At 41.5% G+C, this 22,913-nt stretch overlaps 1 protein-coding gene across 4 annotated transcripts in view; it reads left to right on the forward strand.

Annotated features, from left to right (window-relative positions):
- ARID5B (AT-rich interaction domain 5B) overlaps nt 1-22,913 on the forward strand; it is a 205,859-nt gene that overhangs the window by 22,651 nt on the left and 160,295 nt on the right. For all 4 annotated transcript variants that reach the window (XM_036735070.1, XM_036735071.1, XM_036735069.1 and 1 more), the window contains one exon: nt 13,020-13,245. In XM_036735070.1, the coding sequence (XP_036590965.1) occupies nt 13,020-13,245 (226 nt within the window). The remainder of the gene's footprint in view (nt 1-13,019; nt 13,246-22,913) is intronic.

Below are 22,913 nucleotides of genomic sequence, written 5' to 3' on the forward strand. Positions count from 1 at the left end.
GGGGGATTCTACCAGTCTGGACATTTCTTTCTTCAAACTAGAAATGGTACAGATTTAGATTAATGTTAAATTGGATAACGTTTCTGACAGACATTAGCCTACACAAAGAGGACAGTATCAGTATCAATGTATTATTTTCTTTGACACTGTACTCTAAGTTTATAAATTATGGCATCGTGAAAAAGTGTTGGATTCGAGTCCAAGGACCTAGGTTTGAATTATAATTCTGCAGCTTATTGCTTATGTGTCTAACTCGCAAACTAACATCTCTAGGCATCATTCTCATCACCTGTAAAGTGACGAGTGTTAAACTAGATAAGGTCAGAGGTCCTTTCTAGCTCTAAATCTTCCTTTTTACCTATGATTTGGGAACTTCTTTAATTGACTCCCTACCTACAGAGGGGAAAAAATGAGACCCAGAGAGGCTAAGTGTCTGGTCCAAGGTCACATAGTAGCAGTCCCAGGACTTGAATCCGGTTCTTTGACACCACCTAACCAAGGGCAATGGGTTCATTACCCATTGGGTCACAAGGCTATGGGTAAAGACTGACTTCTAAGTCATAGAGGCTTTGAGATCTGCATTGGCAAAGGGATGACCCACAAAGACAGCATAGAACCTATGCCTGTGCATAGAAAATAATCACAATATTCAAAAAAATTTCCTCTTTGATTTTCATAGCACAACAGCACATGTAACTTCCAAGGAGTCTTTTCTTTGTGTAGTATAGAATCTATTAATTTGCATGCTAAGGTCAAGAGTCATACACCTGGTGAGTGAGTGGGAGCTGTGAAAATGACCTTGTTTGAGTCATTCCTCAATGAGTAAGCATGCTAAAAGGAAGTTCTCAAAAGAATTACAAATCACTAGAAAAAAAATTCTCCAAAGCACTAAAAAGAGAAATGCAAATCAAAACATCTGAGAAAATTGGCAAAGATGACAAAAGATAGATATAGTGAAAGTTGAAGTGTCTGTGGAAAGATAGGCACTCTGATACATTGTTGGTGGACTTGTGAATTGCTTCAGTTATTCTGGAAATCAGTTTGGACTTATGGAAGAAAATGACTAAAAATTTCATACCTTTGATCCAAAAATCCCACTGGAAGGCATTTGGAGAGGGATGGGGAAATGGTCCTATATACAGCAAAATATTCATAACAGCAATTTTTGTAGTAGCCAAGAATTGCAAATACAACAGTCACCCATTGATTGGTGGATCTCCAAACAAATTATGGTACAAGAATAGTACTGTTACATGTGAAGTAACAAATATGAAGAATACAAAGAAGCATGGCATGCATTTGGAAATGAAAGAGATATAAAAACCCAAAATTCCAATAATTTTTTAAAAAAGAAACTCGCCTTGTTTACAGTCTACCGAAGTGTGTAGTGTAAGAGCCTCATATAGGTTTGTTGCTTGTTTTTGTTGCTGTAAATGTGTGAGTGTGTGTTTGTGTGTGTGTGGAGAGAGAGAGAGAGAGAGAGAGAGAGAGAGAGAGAGAGAGAGAGAGGTTATGTTTATTTTTTGAGGGGTGTGGCTAATCAAAGAATCAAAACTAAAACTGGGCTCATTGTCTATTTATATATACACATTCTGTGAACACCCCTGGGTGTGGGCATTTAGACTAAGAACAAGAGAGTAGTCACACTCCCTGCTTTGAAGTTCACACCAGGGTTAGGTGAGTTTACAGGGCCACCTTACAAGTCAGCTGCTGCCTTCCTCACTAAGGTACATCAGGACTGGGACTGATCCTGAGAAGCCCGAGGACCTTCTGTATTTGTTGGAGGTTTTTGCCTCAGCAGTTGGGCTTGAGTATGCTTTTGTCCCTAACATAACATTTGGTGTTTCCAGTAAAATTGTTTTCAACAACCTAAAAAAAAAAAAACAAAAAGAAGGACCAGGGTAAATGGAAGAATTTAGTAATAGGGTTGTTGGTTTATCAGACAACTTTTAAGTGTGGATAGTTGGCAAGTTGTATTTCTCTTCTGATGTTAGTTGCTGTTCAGTGGAGCAGGATGAAATTAGGCATTATTTTACATTAGCATGGTTTTATGTATTTAGGAGCATAAAATATTTACGATTTTTTGAATTACTTCTTTGATATGGAGATGCAGTTGGCTATAATGTGAATTATTGTCTTCTGCTTGACACACATAACAACACCAAACCTACCTGTGTAGTCAAATGACGTATGTGGATGGGTGTCTGACCTGACTAAATTGACTTGCTATACTTTTCAGGGAGTTGACAGGTGTTGGACCTTATATAGCTCTGAAAGGATGGACCCTTTCAAATTGGGGCAGCTGCCTAGGAAATGGGAAGAGTCATCTCTGCTTTCTTTTGTCCCTAGCTGCTTTGCCCTTGGCACATGACCATGAGACATCATTATAGGTCTGGCTGGCTTATACTCAACTGGGCTATAGCTTTCCCTGTTCCTGCCTTTAACTCAATTGATAGTGTGTTGATTCCTGACTAATCTGAGATTTATAGGGTCATGGGACTATGAGATTTTAGAGGTCAAAAGTTGCCTTAGAGATCATCATGAGGAAACTGACCAAGAGAGAGGAAAGGATTTGCCAAAGGTCGTCAGTCAGACTTAGAAGTGGAATGGACCTCAGTTGAGGTGAGGCCGTTCTGATAGTTGAGTGAATCTCGACTTAGAGATTTGCAGGAAGACATAGAGACAAGAGTCAGAGAAGAAAAGAAGGCTTGGAGAGGTTTCAGTCTATCCTGTGAGGAGAAGTACACATATTGAAGAGATCGTAGATTCATCAAAGTATCCCACAGACCATTGGTAGTTATGTGACTTGCCTAAAGCCACACCACTAGAAAGTAATGTATTTGTGTGTTTGATTGCTGACTCTGCTATTCAGCATGGGCACATTACAAACCCAACCTGCTTCTTTCTTAGTTACTCTTCCCCTTCTCCTTCCCTGCTCTCCCTTTATCGTTATCTCCCCTGGTTGTTGACCTGGCTAGAATCTGTTCTAGATTTGGACCCTATCCTGCTTTGGTTTACATCAGTTATCACTGGTTATGAGACTGTGAGCTCCTTGACGGGAAGCACTATCTTTTTGCTTCTTGTTGTATCTTCAGTGCTTGGTGCACAGTAGGTGCTTAATAAATGTTTATTGGCCGACTGGTCACAGTTTTCCCATATGTGAAATGATCTAAAAGATGTTTTCAATATCTCTGATGCTGTGGGGACAGTGAGGTAGAGTTAAAAGGAGGCTCAGGGTCTTGCTCTGTTGCTGGTAGACTCTACATTCACTGCTACCACGGCGGTAGTCAAAGGGGAGAGGGGATCGTACTCTTTAGAGCTGCCAGCTATCTCAGGCTGTAGACCTGTAGTCCCTATCACAGGTTAAATTTTGTAAGCCTAGGGGCCTAAACGACCTCTTGAGGTATGTTCTCTGTTGTATTTTTGTGTCGTTTCAGTCATGTCAGACTCTTTGTGACCCTATTTGGGGTTTTCTTGGTAAAGATATTGGAGTGATTTGCCATTTCCTTCTCTAGCTCATTTTACAGAGGAGGAAACTGAGGCAAACATGGTTAAGTGACTTACCCAGGGTCACACAGCTAGAAAGTGTCTGAGGCTATATTTGAACTCAGGAAGATGAGTCTTCCTGACTCCAGGGCCTGGTGCTCTATCCATTGCCTACCTAGCTGCCTTGTTGTTATGGGTTGTGTAGATGTTCTCTATAACTGAGGTTAAGTGATTGCTCCAAAGCCACATAGTCAATCAAAGGACAGTGGAGAGGCAGATGGTAGGCATGAAGACAACAGAGGAAGCAACCACTGATGCCCGCCCCACCCTGAGGATACTTCCCATCTACTCTTCATGGATCTTGTGCATATCTAGTAATTTGCAGGTTTCCCCATTAGATTGTGAGCTTCTTGAAGGCAGGGAATGTTTTTGCTTTTCTGTACCCAGCGTTTAGCATGGTGCTTGACCCATTAAACACTTAATAAATGTGTTTTGATTGCCTAAGATCTCATCAGAGATACATGAGCTGAAAGGCCTGTGGGCCAGTCATGTGGCTAGAGCAAAGGATAACCAACTGATAGACAGACAGTCAAAAGACTGTCAAAAGAACGTCAAAGACAGTTCATAGTGTCTGGAGCACAGGTTCTTACCCAGGGTTCTGGGAAGTTGGGTTTTTAAAAAAAATATTTGATAACTACATTTGAATAGTTTTTTTTTCATCCTGTTCCTTTGTCATCCTGTGTGTTTTATTTTATGCATTTAAAAATGTTATTCTGAGAAGGAGCCCTTAGGCTTTAGGAGATTGCCCACAATATTTATGACACAAATAGGAAGAACTCCTGGACTAAAGGAAGTCCCCAGAAGGTTGAGTGAACTACCCTCCCATCCCTCACCCCACTCTACCTGCCCTCCCCCCGCCCCCCCACTCCCCACACCACTTAGAGATCTACAGAAAGACATGAATAAGAATCACAGAAGACAAAGCTTGGATGGGTTACAGTTTGTGTTGGAAGGGGGTGTACTCATATGAAAGAGATCACGGATGCACCAAAATATTATGCACACCATTAGGAGGTGGAAACAGGAATTGAGTTTGGTTCTCCTCACTTTTATTCAGGTATTCTTTCCCCTAAATTAGTCTGTCTCTTGGAGGAGAATTTTGTCACGTCATGAGAGCAGCCTTTCTTGTGTTAGAGGAGAAATAAAAGTGGATAAAAAGACAAGGGGGGAGGTGAGGGCCTCTGTTTATGGTGGAGGGCCTTGGATGCGAGTGTTGACTTGGCATAAGTCAATAAGAAAGCTTCAAATTCTTTAATAGGGACCTACAATGATAAAATTAAACTTAATTGGTCAGTGGTGGGCAAAAGAGATGAGTATCAACTGACCGGAGGCAAGGAAACCCATCTTAGAAGAAATTGCAGTTACCCAGATGTCCAGTGGTATAGACTTGGTTTGGACATAGAGGGAAAAGGAACTATCCTAGGAAACCTCCAATCAACAGCACTTGATTACTGATGGTATATGAGGGGCAAAGAAAAAGAGGGAGTCAGAGATATCTCCAAGGTTTTGAGCCTGGAAATGGAGAATGATAGTACAATTACAAATGGGGAAGGTGGAAAAGTGAAAATTGTTTATGGGAGAAAGGTGAGCTTGGCTTTTGATCTGTTGACACTCTGTCCTTTAACCTGCTAATGGACCACACTGCTCCTGGGAGGGGGGTACTCCGTGGGGACTCCATGTCTTTGGTCAACCCAGGGATTCTTTGAACAACTCTATCTCCATCCAGGACAACCAATGTGGCTCTGTGCCTGACCTGCCTGGTCCATTTACCATGTGTATCCGGCAGCTGGGTAGGGCTCTATGGGAGTGAAACCTTTTGTTATCATAGTTCCCCTGATAATACATAATGTTCATACGATAACAATGAAAGAATGGGAAGGGAGAGTGAATGCTGATTGAGAGAGAATGTGAAAGACTGAACAAAGCCCACTAAGTCACTGAGGCCTGAAAGAAAGAGAAAATTCAGTGGCTGATGAAACAAAGGAGGCGAAAGCAAGGAGATGCCAAAAGGTGTGATTCCTGAGACAACAAGGTGGAACAGTGTTGGGCTTGGAATTGGGAGCACCCAGGCCAATCTGGTCTCATGCATTTCCCATAACTGTGTGACACTTAGCAAGTCCCTCAGTCTCCTAGTCCCTCCATTTCTTCTTTCCGGTAAAAGAGGAAGTTGACACTTACTTCCTCGCTCTTCCTCCAACTAGACTCTCCATTTCTGGACTGTGCATTTTCACTGGCTAGCCATCCCACATTCCTGAAACTCTCTCCCTCCTCACCTCCACCTCCTGGCTTCCTTTGAGTCCTAGCTTAAAGCCTACCTTCTATAAGAAGCCTTTCCTGAGCTACCTTAATGCTAGTCCTTTCCCTCTGTTGATTACCTCCCATTTTTCCTGTCTGTATCTTGTTTGTACAGAGCTGTTTGTGTGTATCCTCTGCCAACAGAGCAGAATTTTTGTTTTTGGTTTGGTTTTCCACTCTTTGCATGCCCCACCCCAGCACTTGTCATAGTTCCTGGCACACAGTAGGCACTTAACTGGGCAGTCGGTAAAGACCCTACCAACTCTGCGTTTTTGTCATTCCTGTGAACTCATCAGCATGTATCTCTCCCCAACAATAGTCCTCCATTGAACACCTCACTGTCCTCAAAGTTCCTCTATCATTTTTCTTCTTGGGTTAAATCATCGAAAGAGAGATGAGCCTTCTAAATTCTCCATTGTCCTAATGACATCCTTGCCTCATTACCACCATTAAGCTTTTACCTCTTCCAGGAGACCCAAATGGTTCTAACCACTCTAAATTATATGCTTGTAGGTCATTGCAAATACAAGCTAGGCATAGGCAAGAGTGTAGGTGAGTCCTGGGAACTAGAGAAGGAGCATTGGGAATCAATCACAGATGTGATGACTGTGGTTGTCAAAGATACAAAAAACATGATTTTTTTGAAGAGATGAATGTAGACAGGAAAAAGCAGAGGGTCAGAGACAGTGTCAAGGATAGATAAAGAAGGGAAAAGAAGATCAAAGAAGTGAGACAGGGAATGATCAGGGAGATAGAAGAATTTCATTTGAATTCAAAAATTAATTGCCTGCCATGTTGGCCCCTGAGGATAGGTTGTACAACAAAAATGAAAGAGTTTCTGCTAACTGAGGGGGTGGGGGGGTAGAGCAAGTACACAACTAAATAAATACAAAGTTATAAATTATAAAAATGTAAGACAGAAAATGTTGGGCGGGAGGGAGAGCACTAACCTGGAGGTGAGGGACCAGAAGGTGATCTCTGAACTCGAGGAGGAGGTATCTATGCTGGACTTAGAAGGAAACTGAGATATTGTGAGGCCGAATTAAAGAGGGGAAGGGCATTTTAGACATTGGGGACCGCCTGTGCAAAGACACTGGGGTGGGAGATAGAATGTTACATTAAAGCAGAAGCTCATTTGAGTCCAGTTTGACCAGAATGGAGAGTATGTGCTGGAGAGTAATGAGAAATAAGGTAGTGGGCGCCATATTGTGTGTGGAAGGCTTCAGATGCCAGGATGAGCCTTCTGCATTGTATCCTAGAGGCAGCAGGGACCAATGAAGATTTTTAAATAAGGGAGAGGTATGGTCATATCTAAGTTTTGGAAGTACCTATTTGGCAACTGTATGAAGGATGGATTGGAGACAGGGACAAAATAAAAGCAGAGGAACCAATTAGGAAGCTCTGTCAGGAGGCCAAGAGAATTGTCAGAGGCCTAGACTTAAAAAAAAAAGTTGGGAGTTGGGAGAAGGGGATAGATGGGAGAGATCCTGTGAAGGTGAGGTCTGGTTGGCAACTGGTTGGCTATGGGAGGTGTGGGAGAAGAGGAGAGGGAAGAGTCAAGAATTAACTCTAAGGTTGTGAACTTGGGTGGCAAGGGACCTCAATAGAAAAGTTTAGAGAAAGGATGAATTTTGAGGAAAATAGAATGAGTTCCATTTTGGACATATTAAATTTGAGATGTCCATAGGACATCCTTTGGAGATGTACAGTGCGCAATTGGTGATGAGGTAATGATGGGGGGAGGGGGATGGAAGCCTTTGATGAGCTCACCAAGGAAGAACCTGAAGAGTAGGGGTTCATAACCAGGGGCCTATTGCCTTTTTAAAAAATATTTTGATAGGTATATTTTAATAGTTTGTTTCCTTTATAATCCTATGTATATTTTTTGATGAATTTAAAAACTTTATTCTTTGGTGATGAGCTTCATCAGACTGCTGATGGGAGTGTGTGACACAAAAAAAGATCAAGAATCCCTGTTGTAGGGGTAGAAAAAAAGAGAAGAGGGTCCAGAATTGAACCCTGCAGGTCAACTACTCTGAGGGGCTGTAAGTATGATGAGCTGCCAGAAGGGGACTGAGAAGAAATGGTCAGCCAGGTAGAAGGAAAATCAAGAAGGGGCAGCTTAGGGGAGCCAAGGAAGGGGACGTCCAAGAGGAGGGAGGTGTGGACTGTCACATGTTGAGGAATGGTTGAGTAGAGTGAAGAAAGAGGAAGGGGAAGGGGCACGGCCCTCGGATTAGCAGGTGAGATTGTTGACCTTGGCGAGAGTAGCTTCAGTGGAGTGTTGGGAGATGATTGCAAGGCATTGAGAAGTGAGAACCAGCATAGTGAAGGATGACTGAACTAATAAGTTTCGGGAAAGCAGCAATAGTCAACATTGTTGCTGAGGGACAAAAGAAGGCTTGTTGGGTACAGCTCACTACACTGAGAGGAGCATTAAACTAGGAAGCCAGGGGCTGGGGGTTCTGGTCCCACCTCTGTCACTGGCTACTTAGGAGACCTTGGACAAATGGTCTTCTCATCTCTGAAAGGAAGGCATTGGACTAGATGGATGACCTCTAAGTGTCCTTACAATTCTGATTCTGTGATTTGGCTCGAAGTACCATGGTTATTGACAAGAGATGAGGAATGGGCACCATTTTGTAAGGGGTCTTTCCCCAATGCCTGGAATGCTTTACCTCCTTATTTCTGCCTCTTGGAAGCCCTGGTTTCCTTTGAGAAGAAGTTCAAGTGCTGCCTTCCTTTCCTGGTTCCCTGAACTGCTGGCTTCTCCCATCGCTGTAATACCTTCCATCTGTTTGGCCTAGATGGATCAATCTATCTCTCTATCTATCTATCTGTCTATTTCCTCTCCAGATAGAATGTAAGATCCATGAGGGCAGGTACTGTTTTGCACTTTGTCTTAGTATCCCTAGTGCCTAGCAGTGCCTGTCACTTAATAAATATTCTTAATATGTGCTTAAATGTGCTTATTAAATGTTCATTGATTGATTATTAATTAAGGAGAGAGTTAGCATGGTATACTGGATAGAGAATTGGCCTCCACATCATAAAGATTTAGGCTCAAGTTTTCATCCTCATCTTTTCCCTTTTAGAACTTCAGACTCTGCCCCTGGGTTGTAGGGTGTGATAAGCTAGCCTTTGCCTCATCTTGCCCACAACCAGACCTCCAGGTCACTTCTCAGTCACCATTTCCAAACCATGACTATGGCCCTGCGTGGGAGTCCTCCAGCTCTCGTTTGGTGTGGCCTTCCACTGTCGGAGTCCTTGAGGGCAGCTATTGTCTTGCTTGTTTGTATTTAATTCCCCAGAATTTAGCATGAGCACTGTGCCAGGCACAAAGTAAGTGTGCCTACCTGCTTGCCTGCCTCCCTCCTTTCTCCCTCCTTCTCCTCCTTCCTTCTTCCTTCCTTCCTCCCTTCCTTCCTTCTTCCCCTCCTATCCCTCTTTCCATCCCTCCATCCTTCCTTCCTTCCTCCCTCCCTCCCTTTTTTCTTCCCTTCCTTCCATCCCTCCTTCCATCCCTCCATCTCTCCTTCCTTCCTTCTTTCTCCCTCCCTCCCTTCCTTCCTCTTCCCCTCCTGTCCTTCCTCCTTCCCTTTCTTCCTCTCCTTCCCTTCCTTCCTTATGCTTTCCTTCCTTCTTTCCTAGTAATATGGGAATAATGATGTCTGTATTATCTGCTTTGCTGTGTTTAATAAAAATCTAATATATACAGAAATCCCATCTTCTACAAGAAGTCTTCCCCAAGCTCTCTTAATTTCTGTGTCTTCCCTCATTTAATTTTTTCATATTTATCACTTTGCGTGTGTTTGTTTGCATGTTGTCTCCCCTGTTGGATTGTAAGTCCCTTGAAGTCCAGGCCTGTCTTTTGCTTCTTTTTGTATCCCCAGCACTTAGCACAGTGCCTGGCACATAGCAGGCATTTAATGTTGACTGTTTGATTGCTTGAAATAAAGCTCCAGAGCTGGAAAGGACCAAGAGGCGTCAAGTCCATTTCCCTCACTTTATAGATGAGGAAACTGAGGCCTAGAATTTGAATCCAGGTCCTCTGACTCCAAAGTCAAGAAAGAGCGCTCTGTCCATGTGTATAGGGATTGGGACCAGTCCCTTAGAATTCATCGATGTAGGGAATAGCCAGATGAGGAGACTCCCTCTACCTATTAAGGTTGGCCCCCTTTGGTCAACTTTTATCATTAGATACTTGCTTGGGTCACTGATAGGTTAACTCACTTGCCAAGTGTCAGTTAGTCAACAGACAGTTTATTTAAGTGTTTACTATGTGCATATGACAGATACTGTGTTAAACTCTGGTGATATAAAGAAAGGCAAAAGCAGAGTCTGGTGTGTATTAGAGGCAAGATTTGAACCCAGGTCTTCTTAGCTTTGAGGGACTAACTTTCTCTTACCATGCACTATTACATCCCTCTGTCCCCCGCCTTTCTCTCTCTCTATCTCTGTCTCTCTCTCCCCGTACACATGTGCACGTGTCTGTGTATATGCATACATATATATCTGTATACATATATTTTATATATCATGTTTTATGGATGCTTATTGAATTCAGTTCACGTTGATAAAACTGTAGTGTGTCCTATTAGAAGAGTGATATAGACTTCTTCATGTCCCCTTTGTATTATACTCAGGTACATCAGCAATATTTGTCTAGGGCTAATACCTGGTTTGCTGAGGGCTAATGTAATTGTATGATGAGTGTACTAAGATTCCTGTCTTGGAGGTTCATACTCACCCAGGGACTGGAAGAGTATTAACAGCCTGAGTCAGCGCTTGCCTTTGTGGCTTGGTTGTCAGTCAGAATAGTAAAACTGAACATGCAGTTTGGGTCTGGAAAGTAATGTTTCCTGGGACCACTTCATGTATGTATGTATGTGTGTATATGTGGGATGCCTTTTTGTTCCTTTGTTTTCCTTACCAGATTTCCTTCTGAATTCTGGCATTGGACAATGTGGTAGGACCAGTTTCTCTGAATCCACAGTGAAATAGACTAGTGGTTTCACAATTTAACCATACTTAGGTTTATGAGTTGCCTGCAGTCGGGTATTTTTGTGTTGATTTGTGTGCTATATATGTGAGAATGAGACACTGAGATCTCTGGGTCGAATCTTGAAAGATGAGCTTATTCACCAATGACAGAAGAAGGGCTCCATTTTTTTCTTGGTTAATAAATGATTTGTTTGGCTTCCTTTGTATACCAGCCAGAGCTAGTCATACTATTTCTTGGAAAGTATCTGAAGCAACTGGTAATTGAAATGATAATCATTTGATCATACCAGGGCTATTTGAAAATAACACTTATCCCCCAACATGTCTGATCTGGGGAGCCATATTTTATGGCAACTGATGCTAGAAAACATTTTTCTAATGTTGAGGGTGATATATTGTGAGACTTCATTATCTGCTCGTGCATTCTAAACAAGGCTTCCACAGTGTTCTGTCCAGGAACTGTGAAGTCGGCTTTGATGCACCTCCCAGCCTGAATTTTTATTCTGGCGTTTAATAATCACCATGTAATAGCGATGAAATTCACGCAACTTCAGATCTTTTATTTCAAGAGGATGGTGTGATGAAATTGGATGAAATCATCCGTTGAAATTCCCCTTTATAGTATGCCCCATTGTTTACCAAGTATTGAAAAATGTTCTTAAACAAAAGATAAAAACACCGTTTCCATTGTCTCCCACTTAGCAGAAGTTCATATTTAATAGCGATAAGGAAAGGGATTCCATTACAAAAGTTTATTTTTTTTTCAAGCACAGAAACATACATTTCTTTTCTGATGAAATATTTATTGTCTTGCTGCCGTGTAATAGACACTGCTCAGAAAGCAGTTTGGAATTGAATGAGGAAAAAGAAAATTTGACATGTTTTTTTCTAAAGCCAGGAGTCCGTATTATGGTGTTCTTATCTCCATAACCTTTTGTTTGTTTGTTTCCCATAGAGTAATGTATGTGTGTGTAAATGTGTTTAAAGGGTGGGGAAGGCAGAATCAACTCCGCCTTTTGTTTAACAACCTCGAGACATCTTTCTGTTGTGTGGAAAAAATGTTGATAGCAGAGATATCACAGGCTGTAAAGGGTTTCACAGCTCAGGCTTTCTTCTGACATGGGAGATGGAAAGAAGTTCAAGGAGTCAGTTCAAGTTGAAATGTCACATGTTTCAACTATTTAAGTTAAGACCAGGGAGTTTATCTTCTGACACCTTTTCCAACTCATCTTTGGGGGGGAGGGAAAGGGAGTTCTGTTACATGCGGAGAGATTTATTAACTTACTTTATACATTCTGAGCAAGAAGAGTTGATTGTTTCCTGGAAGCAATTAGATATACTTAAAATTCAGACTCATTTTCCATAGGAGAGCCTAAGTTTAAACTGGTTGTTTTTTTTAGAACTGTGGGCTTCCCCTCCCCCCCCCTTTTAAAAAAAATCAGTTCATTTCTCAACTTACAAAGATTTTAAGAAACATGAGAATGTGTAAGTTTTGTTCGGTGGGAAAAACATAACATTTATGGAGTATTTCTTTTGGGATTACATCACAGTTTTATTTAATTTTTAGGACAAAAGTTAAATTCAATATTTGTGTATAAGCCAAGGGAAAATGTACCATAAACATAGGAATTTTCTGGTGAGTCAGAGTTCCAAGAATCCCAGATTTACTTAGTCCATTTATATGAGGACTGGCTAACCATTAGTCATCTGGCCCTCCTCTTTTACATTTGTAGTTAATTGCACCTAAAATGCTAGCTTTCACCCAAGGCTTTGGATCCACAGAAGAATCAACACTAAGAATTGCCATTAGGGTTACTGCCTTGATATTCTGGGGTATTTTTGATCACATACATTTTTCCCTAAGTCAGCAGCTAATGGTGTCATTGAAAGGCCATAAAAATAAAAATGAGTTATTGAATATTCTTTGATACAAAAGGAAAAATCTCTCTCTCTCTCTCTCTCTCTCTCTCTCTCACTCTCACACACACACACACACACACACACACACACACACACACACACACACACACACACACATGCGCTCGCACATACACACGCACACACCCCAAATTATGGTCTGCCTCTGCAAAGCTTGCCCAACTAGGACTGTGCTGTACCATTCATTTTGGACTTGGAAATTACATTTTGGTTTCTTCTTTGACAACTTCTTTTAGGATGAAGTTATTGCAGTTTCCGAAAAGGTAATTGTGAAGCTTGAAGACCTGGTCAAGTGGGCCCATTCAGATTTCTCCAAGTGGAAGTGTGGTCTTCGGGCTGGGCCAGTAAAACTTGAAGAATTGAGCAAGAATGGTCAGAAGGAAGCTTTGCTCAAATACAGGCAGTCGACCTTGAACAGTGGCCTCAACTTCAAAGACGTCCTGAAGGAAAAAGCAGACCTTGGTAAATAGAGCTTCCATTCCTAAATCTGGGATACATCGTTGGGAGGTGGTGGTGGGATGCGTGTCCATGTGTTGGCATGTGTGTGGGGGTAACTTTTTTTTTTAGGGACTGCCCAGAAAGACTTGTGGTCTCCAACCCTCTGCCATACTGGGACATGTGTATTTCCCAAGGTCTAGACGCTGATCATGAGCACAAACGGACATAGGAACACATCACTAACATTTATAACAAATCCTTAGTGAGTGCCTACTGTATGAAATTGTGTCCTCCTTGCCATGGAGGCTGCCAAAAATTAAGGAATCCAGTCAGAGAATCTTAGATTGTAAATCGGGAGGGAAATTTTGGAGATCGTCTATAGTGTGGGGTTCTTAGCTTTTCTTTTGATTACAGAGCCCTACAGAGCAGTCTAATGACACCTATGGACCTTTTCTCAGAATAATGTTGCTGTTTTTTAATTCATACTTGAGTCAAATGGTAAATTTCAGTTAGAGGTTAATGAAAATAAAGATAGACCTTTTCTTTTTCCATCCAAGATCACAGATACCCTGAAATCTATCTATCCATATCCAAATCTATCCATAGGCCCTTTGGTATCTATAGAGTCCAGGTTAAAAGCCCCTGATGTAGTCAGAACCCTTCTTTTATCTAGTCCAATCTGGTCCTAAGGACCAGAAGGATTATACAGTTTGTCCAGTCTCATGTGGCTAGTAAGAAGACAAGACAAAATTCAAACCTGGTTCCATTGATTTAGAATTTGAAAGCTGAGTGATTTGCCCAGGGTCCCATAGCAAGTACGTGGAAGAGATGGGAGCTGACCCCAAGTCTTCCTGACTCCAAGGCTGGTGCTCCTGTCACTAGACTGTGCTGTCTTTCAAGCAGACATTACCTACAGTTTTTTAAAAGTGCATCATATTAATGATCCCTCTGTCTGGATAATGGTCTCCATTTTCTGAAGAGATAGCTTCTTCATTCAGAACTGGCTGTTTTTCCAGTTCTTTGCAGTCAGCTCTATTTTTAATGTTTGATCACTATTTCGGTTGAACAATCCATTGTGTCTGCTGGAAGGCATTGGAGTCTTCATCTTTCAGGTGCAGGGCTCACATGGAAAGTCAGCATATGCACAAATGTGTATGCTTATTGTTATGGGAAGTTACTAAACCGGTGTCTTTCCTTCCAAAGTTACAGAGTGTGTCTCTTGACTGGGCACCCCTATATTCTGGTTTTTAACTTTAAAACTGCCAAGGACATTATGGCCCATTATCCTTCTCACTTTGAGGAACTTGCGAATCGTACTGAGATTTTGACTCAACAGCCCAATCTCGCTACCATTGTTCTGTGTTTCCCTTAAAGCTAAAAATCTTTCTATTTTTTGGTTGTTTTTTTTTTCCTTTTTCCTGTGTGATGGAATATACTGTTACTAACAAACAGACCAGCAGGAAACCCCTGGGAGACAGGAGGATATGTAGCTAGTACTTCATAAGGAAGCCGATGCGTTTTTATACCAGGGTTTATTCTTAATCGAGGCATTACGAATGGAAAAAGACAAAAAATTCAACCCTCCCACTGTAGCAGATAATTTGGTGTTTTTATTCGTTAATTTCCATTTTTTTTAAAGCTTTATTGCTTTGATGTTTGGATCATTTTTCAAAGGGCCTTGCCTGGCACCAAAAATTTTAAATGCCTCACCAACAACCCTTTTGATTTAAGTACTTTTGATTAAGGCGTGGTGTTGAACATAAGGTAGGAGCTTAATAAATGTGTTTTTAGGAATTTGGACCCTGGATTAGCCTAGAATATCTACATTTGACCTGACCTACAGTTTAGTCCAAAGAAAGATAACACAAAGACCAGGAGAGCTGGTTAGGAATCCGTCCTCTAGTGGGTGGCAAGTCATTGTAACTCCAACTAATTATTTTTTTTAGCAGAATGCCCTTTAAGGATAGGATTTGGGGCCTTGAAATTCCAGTTAGCTGGTATGAGCTGTGGGGAATTCAAGATATCACTTTTGTAATTGGAATGCACACTGTGTTGTAATAATGTGCAAAGAGAAACAAAAACTTTCCTTAATATAATGAGCTTCCTTTAATCTCCCTGATCTGTGGTTTTCAAGTCTACGTCGTCTGGATTTCTGTGGAGGAGATCGTTGGTGTCATCTGCTAGGCACCCATTTCTGTCCCCACACCTTTAGAATGCACTTTTTCCCCAGCTTTTTCCCCTCTCTGGGTGCAGCTTCAAAATATTTGCTGTCTGCTCTTTTCTTTGCATATAATGCTTTTCTTATCTCCCTTTCTCCTGGTCCCTGAAAGCACCTCCCCACCCCACATTGCTAATGGCACTTCACATACTCACTACAGGTCTTTCCTTGGTATGACCAAAGAGAGGAGATGAATTGTATGAACATTTAAGACCCTTTCTTTTTCCTTCTGGTGGAAGGAAGCAAAATTGGACACCTCACCTTTCTGGGGATAAAGGAAAACTCTAGAATGTTTTCTTTAATTACTAAGTCATTTCATCCTGTTTTATTTTTTTTAATAAATAAATAAATACATTGCCCTTTAAGGAATGGATTTTTTTAAGCATACAAATCTAATTAAGGAACCCAGACTGTTCACTTAGGTAGAACAAGCTTCCCTTAATCCTAGCGTGTCTCACTTCCTGCCTCTTTGTGAATAGGAAAAACAAGAGGGTTCTTACAAATTGTGTCTGCCAACCAGTTTCTACTCTACAAAGAGAAACTCAGCTAGCTTCCATTGACTGTTCTCATTCAAATGACAACAGGTATTCTTGTCACCTCCCCCTTCTTTCCTGCTAGGCCTTTTGGGTAATGCTTACCTGTGTATGTGTTGGAGTGCTTTAAATCTCTGCAGTTTCCATTTAAAATCCTACCGTGATTGGTGAAAATTACAACAGACCTGAGCAGGGGAAAGGACAGGGCCAAGAATTGAGCCAGGTTCTTTAGAGAGAAAGAGTCTGGGTCTTCCTCGTCCCTCTCGCTATCTCCTCTTGCTTCTTTTTTCCCAGAGTCCAGCACAAAACCAGACTGAGACTTGACTTAGTGAGCTGCCTTTTCCTCCTTTCTTCCTGACTCTTTTATTCAGTTTCTTTAAAAAAAAAATAAAGAAACATAACAATATGTAAAAATAGAATGGCTGAGGAATGTATTATTCATAAGCATAATGAATACAAGAACCTGTTTTTCTAGAAGAATTGGGCTGATTAAATCGTTCGCTACACAGCCCTCTAGTTATTTATTTTTGTCGTCAGAATTACAGTACTTAGCTTTTGTAATAAAGTGGACTTGATACCCGTATTTGGTAGGGTAGTGGGAAATTGGCAAATGAAGAATTATTTCATTTTCCAAAATTTTAGTAACTAAACTATAGAAACACAAACGGTTAAACATGGAAAACTTGCATTTTTATATTCTTTCAGCTGTAGTTTGAAAATAAATTCAAATTATTTTCTATATTACTGTTTCTTACAGAGCACCTTTAAGTGAGGTCTGAGAGCTTCAGTGTAAGCTTTATTGGCCTATAAATATGTCATTATAGTTGGACTACATTTATATGCTTTGGATTGTTGTTTAAGCCAAGAAAATATGTCTCTACAGGTTGACTTTTTATTGAAACCCTTTGAGGCATACAAGAGAATGTATTTTAGGCTAAGGTTATTAAAACAGCATTTTCATTTTTTTTGCAGCAGACTCATTGTCAATTATGCTGCCACAAACTGTCTGTGGATAGGCAGTTATGGATGGTTTCATCTCTAAATGTGTCTTTAGAAAGAGAAATAAAAGATAGAAGAGTCTGAGCTGAAATTGAGAAAAAAGACCAAGATGGTGGCAGTGGGTGTGGCCATGGCTGAATTTAGTCCTAGGGACCATTTCTGAGCCTTGTCCAGCTTAGTTGAGAAGGAAGGAAAGAAGGGAGGGAGGGAGGGAAGGAAGGAAATAAGGAGAAATAAAAAGAAAGATAAATGTACTTTGATTTTTCATATCCCCCCTCTGCCCCTGAAGCTACAGTCGTGCTCGGCCCATCCACAAGATGTCACATCCATACCCCTGACCTTTTACTTCATTGACTTCTTTTGGGAATCCCGCTATTCCCCAAAGATCTGTCCTAGGGGTAGTTTCTGATCACCTTCAGGGATAGGAAATGAACAAACCACAGCCTAGGACCCAGCCAGATGTCTCTTTTCAGCCCCTGTGATGAGCGGTAGGTCTGATATGGACAAGACCCAAATAAATGGGAAGACCACAGTGTGGGGCCACTTTCCTTGGCTGTGGGGGAGATAGAACAAAAACACATTTGCTAGAGACCTTGGGCACTGCTCAGAAGAAATGGTTTTCATAGGCCACTATTACTTAGTATGTCCTCTTACATTTTTAATACTTTTTCTTTTTTCAAAAAGCCTTAAACCCCCAGAGGTTCTCAAGTGTGGTTCATGAACTTAAAAAAAGAAAGATTTGATAGTTGCATTTTGTTGTAATTGGTTTTCTTTGTTATGCTGTATATTTTATTTTATGCATTTAAAGGACATTATTCTGAGAAGGGTCCATAGGTCTCAACCAATTGCCCAGAAGGTCCAGGACACGAAAAAAGATTAAACCTGCTTTAATCATAGCCCTTGTTGGGTGACCTCCACATCTGAAAAGAGATCTGTTGTGATGAGGAAACTTGAACTTGACATCAATGCATCATTACTTTGGTTCCTGATTATTTTTAACAGCATTGCTTACCCTACTTTGCACAATCCGGATGTTCTCGAGAATGTGGGTAGGGCTCCTCTGCTAAACATTTTGATGCCAGCAGTTTCTCCACCCCCCCCTCCCCACCCCCACTGAAATATTCACTATGAAGTTATATATCTGTCAGAAATACTTGTGTGGCAGTTTTCCATGTGAAAATGAGCTTAATTTTCTCTCTTTTGTGCCAACATTTTCTTGGTTCCCCCTGGGCCATCATTTATGGGTTCTGTCAATAGTGTTTCCAGTACAGATTTGTTTGGGCGTTGCTAAATCTATATGATTTCCATGGAAAACTGTAATATCATTCCTGCCCAGAAAATTGACTCAGTGCTTCAAATACTTTGAAAAATGAAACTTGATTGGGTAACACTTCCCTTCCTAAAGGTGGAGGTGGAGTGAAGCATGATGTCAATTTCCTTATTTTTCTTCTCTTACTTATCGTGATCAGAAAATATTTGTCTTTGGCCTTTATCTTGTTGATGTCACTACCTATGGTTCTGTACCTGGGGTTCTTAACCTGGGATCCATGAACTTAAAAAAAAATTTATAATTGCATTTCAACATAATTGGTTTCCTTTGAAATTCTATGTATTTTATTTTAGCATTTAAAAAACATTCTTCTGTGTAAGGGCCCATCGATTTCCCCAGATTGCTAAAGAAAGCCACGATACCCAAAAAGTTAAGAACCCCTGGTCTGTAGCATCATCTTCAGATGGTGACTGTGTTTATTCAGACAGTGTATAATCCATTTCTAATTCATGGGACTCTTTTGCTTTTCAGGAGGGCTTTACACACTGATATTGGACTAAATTAATCATTCTTGATATCTTTTAGTATTGACCCTGATTCCTCCAAATAGCTCATTCATTTTTTTAGAGCACTTTAATTTGTCTGGTTTACCCCAAATAGGCATTTTCCAAAATGTCAAAGATCATCTGTCCATTGGGGAGTTGGGTTGGTATATTTTAAGCCAGCTGAAGGATAGGGAAGGGGGAGGTGGTGGTGATTGGTGTTCTTTTCCCCTTTCCTTTCTATAAATATGTTTGCTTAGGACAGGCTACCCCTGAAAAAGCAGCTGAGACTCAGAAAGGTTCCATAAAATGCCCCATGCTCAGCAGGTGCTAGGTAAATGTTGTTGCTGCTGGTTCTGTGTTCCCCTCCTCCGTGACCTTGTTCTCTGTGGGTCCACTCAGTGCTGAAAAGGAGATAGGATGCTCTAGTCCAAAGCCTTTAAAAATAAAAAAAAGCCTGAGCCTTTGATTTCATCAATACAAAGAATTCCTTCTATCCATGCAGAGTGGGGGTCTTCTTCCCAGCCTATGGACGTGGGGGAGTGTTTGGGGCACGAAGAGGTTAAGTGACTCGCCTGGGATCATGTAGTGTGTGTGTGTGTGTGTGTGTGTGTGTGTGTGTGTGTGTGTGTGTGTGTGTGCAAAATCTCCAAGGCAGGACTTGAACCCAGGTCTTTCTGACTCAAAACCTAGCTCTCTCTCTCTCCACTCTGCTACACTACCTATAGCCAGCCACATCTGTCCTTAAAAAACAATAGACCAGAGCCCCACTTCTTTTTTTGCTTTTGTTGTTCTCCCTTCTTTGCTCTGGCTTTCTTTAGGTCCTGTCTAAAGTCCAGCTTTCTAAGGAAGCCTTCCCCCATCCCTCTTTCTTCTAGTGCCTTTCCCTCTGTTAATTATCTCCTCTTTATTCTGTCTATAGCGTGCTTTGTCTATATTTGTATAGAGGGCCTCCCTCCCCCACTGTAAGCTCCTTGAGGGAGGTATTGTCTTTTCTCTCTTTGTGCATCCCTAGCCCTTAGGGTACTGCCTGGCACATAGTAGGTGTTTAATAAATATTTATCGCTCATTTGATTAATTGCTTCTCCAGCGGCTTCCATTTAATTTTCCAAAGATAACATTGTCTTCATATCTCCCTTGCTTGACATTGTAAATGACATTAATGTGTACTGACTGATTGGTTGATTGCTCCCAAGCTTTTAGTGAATTGGCATTGTAAGGGAGATCAAGCTTTAGAGTTAGAGTTAGGGGTGGAAGATACCTTAAAGATGATCTCCCCCACCCCTATGTGACAGGTAAGGAAATAGAGGCTGGAGTTGTAAGTGACTCTACCAAGTTCACACAACCAATTAGAGACAGAATGAGGCCTCACAGTCAGCTCTCGTGACACCTAGTCCAGTGTTTCTGCCTCTCCATGCCACTGCTTGGGGTGGGATTTTCTAAATCTTGGCACAATCTAATCCCAGCATGCTTCCCCAACTCTATGTCTCACTCCCCTATTCCTGAGCTTCTATTCCACTCATCCTGAACTTTTCTCCCCTCCAGGCCTTTGCTTACTTTCAGAATGCCGTTCTCTTCCCCTCTGCCTTTTTTTATCTTCGAGTTTGTACTGGTCTGGCCAAATGCCACTTCTTCCACAAAGGCTTCCTAGACCGCATGAGCCCACAGTGGTCTCTCCTTCCCTGAGCTCTATAGAAAATCACAGCATTGTACAGAGTTTGTTGATTCCTGAGGCTCCCAAGGGCAGCTAAGATAGTACAGCAGATAGAGCATCAGGCCTGGCATCAGGAAGACCTGAGTTCCAATCTGACTCAGACTCTTACTTGCTGTGTGACCCTCCATAAGTCACTAAACCCATTTGCCTCATTTTTCCTAATCTGTAAAAATGAACCGGAGAAGCAAATGGCAAACTGTTCCACTAAGAAAACCCCAAATAGGGTCATGAAGAGTCAGACTTGACTGAAATGACCAGATCACAAGTGGCTCCCAACATTCCTTCCTATGCTATCCCTTTTTAAATGTCCAAAAACCTTGCAGATTCTCACATGTTAGTGGCTGTATTATTAGTATCCATTGACTTAAAAATATTTAGCCACCTAAAAATAAAAGCTACTGTGATTTCAGTAATGCTTTAAAATTAATTTGTACCAATCCCAACAGCATTGACATACATTTGAAAGCTAGTCATCCAAGCATGCCTGTTGCTTTGAAGCTAAATTAAGATAAGGAAGACAATATTTGGCTGATTCCCATGGATTCAAGGTCCCTTACAGTAGCACCATGGCCCTTCAGGGATCCTCAGCCCACCAGCTGATTTAATCTAAGCCCTTTAGGACCTGATAGATACCTTAGGGACCAGATAAATCTTCCATGGGAACTTGTCTCTCTTATGATGGTCGTGTGTGCCAAATTTGGGTTTTTAGAAATTCAGTTGGCATCTGTGTGCAGGCCTGTTTTTAAATTGGGGCATAGCTATTTTGGACCTGGTTGGTTTTACAGTAATGCTACCTAGAGAGAGAGTGGGCTGGCGTTACCTTTGCCCAAGAGGAAGGGCTGGTGATGATGCTTGCCCCAGGGGGTGCCAGCACACCCAACCCTTTCCCTCTCCCATCTCTGATAGCACCAAAGACTTGGAATGAGGACCGTGCATGTAAGCATTACTTCAGATGAATCAAGTCAGCTATTTCACATTAGCGTCATTAAAAGCATTGGATAAAATCTGATTAGTCATATATAGAGAAAGACTACATGCTCTGAAACTTCCCTTAAGAAAGTCAGGGCAACAGTCAGAGCATTTAAAAATGACTAAGCTTCAAAGAACATTACTAACCTTATCGTATTTGAGATTTCTCTGACTCTTTTTTCAGCTGGTGTTTATTTGATTTTCCTGGGTGAGAATGAACCTTCCTAAGCCTGTAGCGCCCTGCAAACCATCTGTCCCCGGAATCTCTTCCCCCTCCCTTTTTCTGGTCACTCAGAAATCATGGCGGACATTTGATCTGCTCCACCAGGAGATTTGGCCCCAGGAGCTCCGAATGTGCTTTAGGATATCAGATGTGCGGCCCTTGCTCACTAGTGACAAGTGACAAGGTTCTCAGGCTGGGGACTTGGTCTGCTTACAGGTGGTGATGGTCCATGCATGTGTTTTGGGGTGGTTGAGCCATAGGATGCCCTGCTTCCTTCAGGGGCTTCTGACTCTTCCTCCTTCCTCCTGCTCACAAGCCACTCTCTGCAGGAGCCTTGCCCCATTGCCCAGTGCTAGTAGTGCCTTCTCTTCTGAGACCACCTTTCATCTGTCTTATTTCACTTACCTAAGCTTACTGTTCAGGTTCTCAGAATGGGAGCTCCTTGAGGGCATCAGCTGATTTTGCCTTCCTCAGGTCTCCCTCCAGTGCTAGAGTGCCTGGCACATAGTAGGAGCTTAATAAATGTTTTTGATTGGTTGATTCATTGTACCTTAGGAGAGATCTCTGGTGTGGTGATTGTTTATATGTCGCCTTTTCTTAAACAACGATACATCGATTTAAGATGAGAGAAATTACGTGGACATTGAGGGTGGTGAAGAGAATCCTAGGCCAGGAAAGGGACCTCTGAGGTTATCTTCTCCAAATATTGGGAATTCACTTTCCTACCCTTGCCCTCAGTCTTCTCAACTCTAAAATGAGGAGACTGGACTAGATGGCCCCTGAGGCCCTGTCTGGATCTGCCTGTCACCTTCACTCACCCTGCTGTCTCAACTACTTGGCCATCGCTGGCTCTGTCTGCTTCTTTTTAATGTTAACACTTGGACAACCACATTCTTAAGCAAACTACATACATACATACACACGTACATACACATATATGGAGATGTGTATATACACATACACACATGTATGTGTGTATATACATACATATTATATATACATATACATACATATTATATATACATATATGTAGTTAGAGCTGAAGGAACAGGAGAGATCATGGTCCATCCTTCTCATTTTATAGATGGGGAAACAGGTCCCAAGGAATCATAATCTAACCATGTTTACACAGCTAATACATAGCCCATATTCTTTGACACCCATTCCAGTATTATTTTCAGTCTGCTGTGCTTTATTTTTAATATATTATCATCTTTGAGTGCT

The sequence above is a fragment of the Trichosurus vulpecula genome, chromosome 8, assembly GCF_011100635.1.
Source record: "Trichosurus vulpecula isolate mTriVul1 chromosome 8, mTriVul1.pri, whole genome shotgun sequence".
Classification (NCBI taxonomy): Eukaryota; Metazoa; Chordata; class Mammalia; order Diprotodontia; family Phalangeridae; genus Trichosurus; species Trichosurus vulpecula.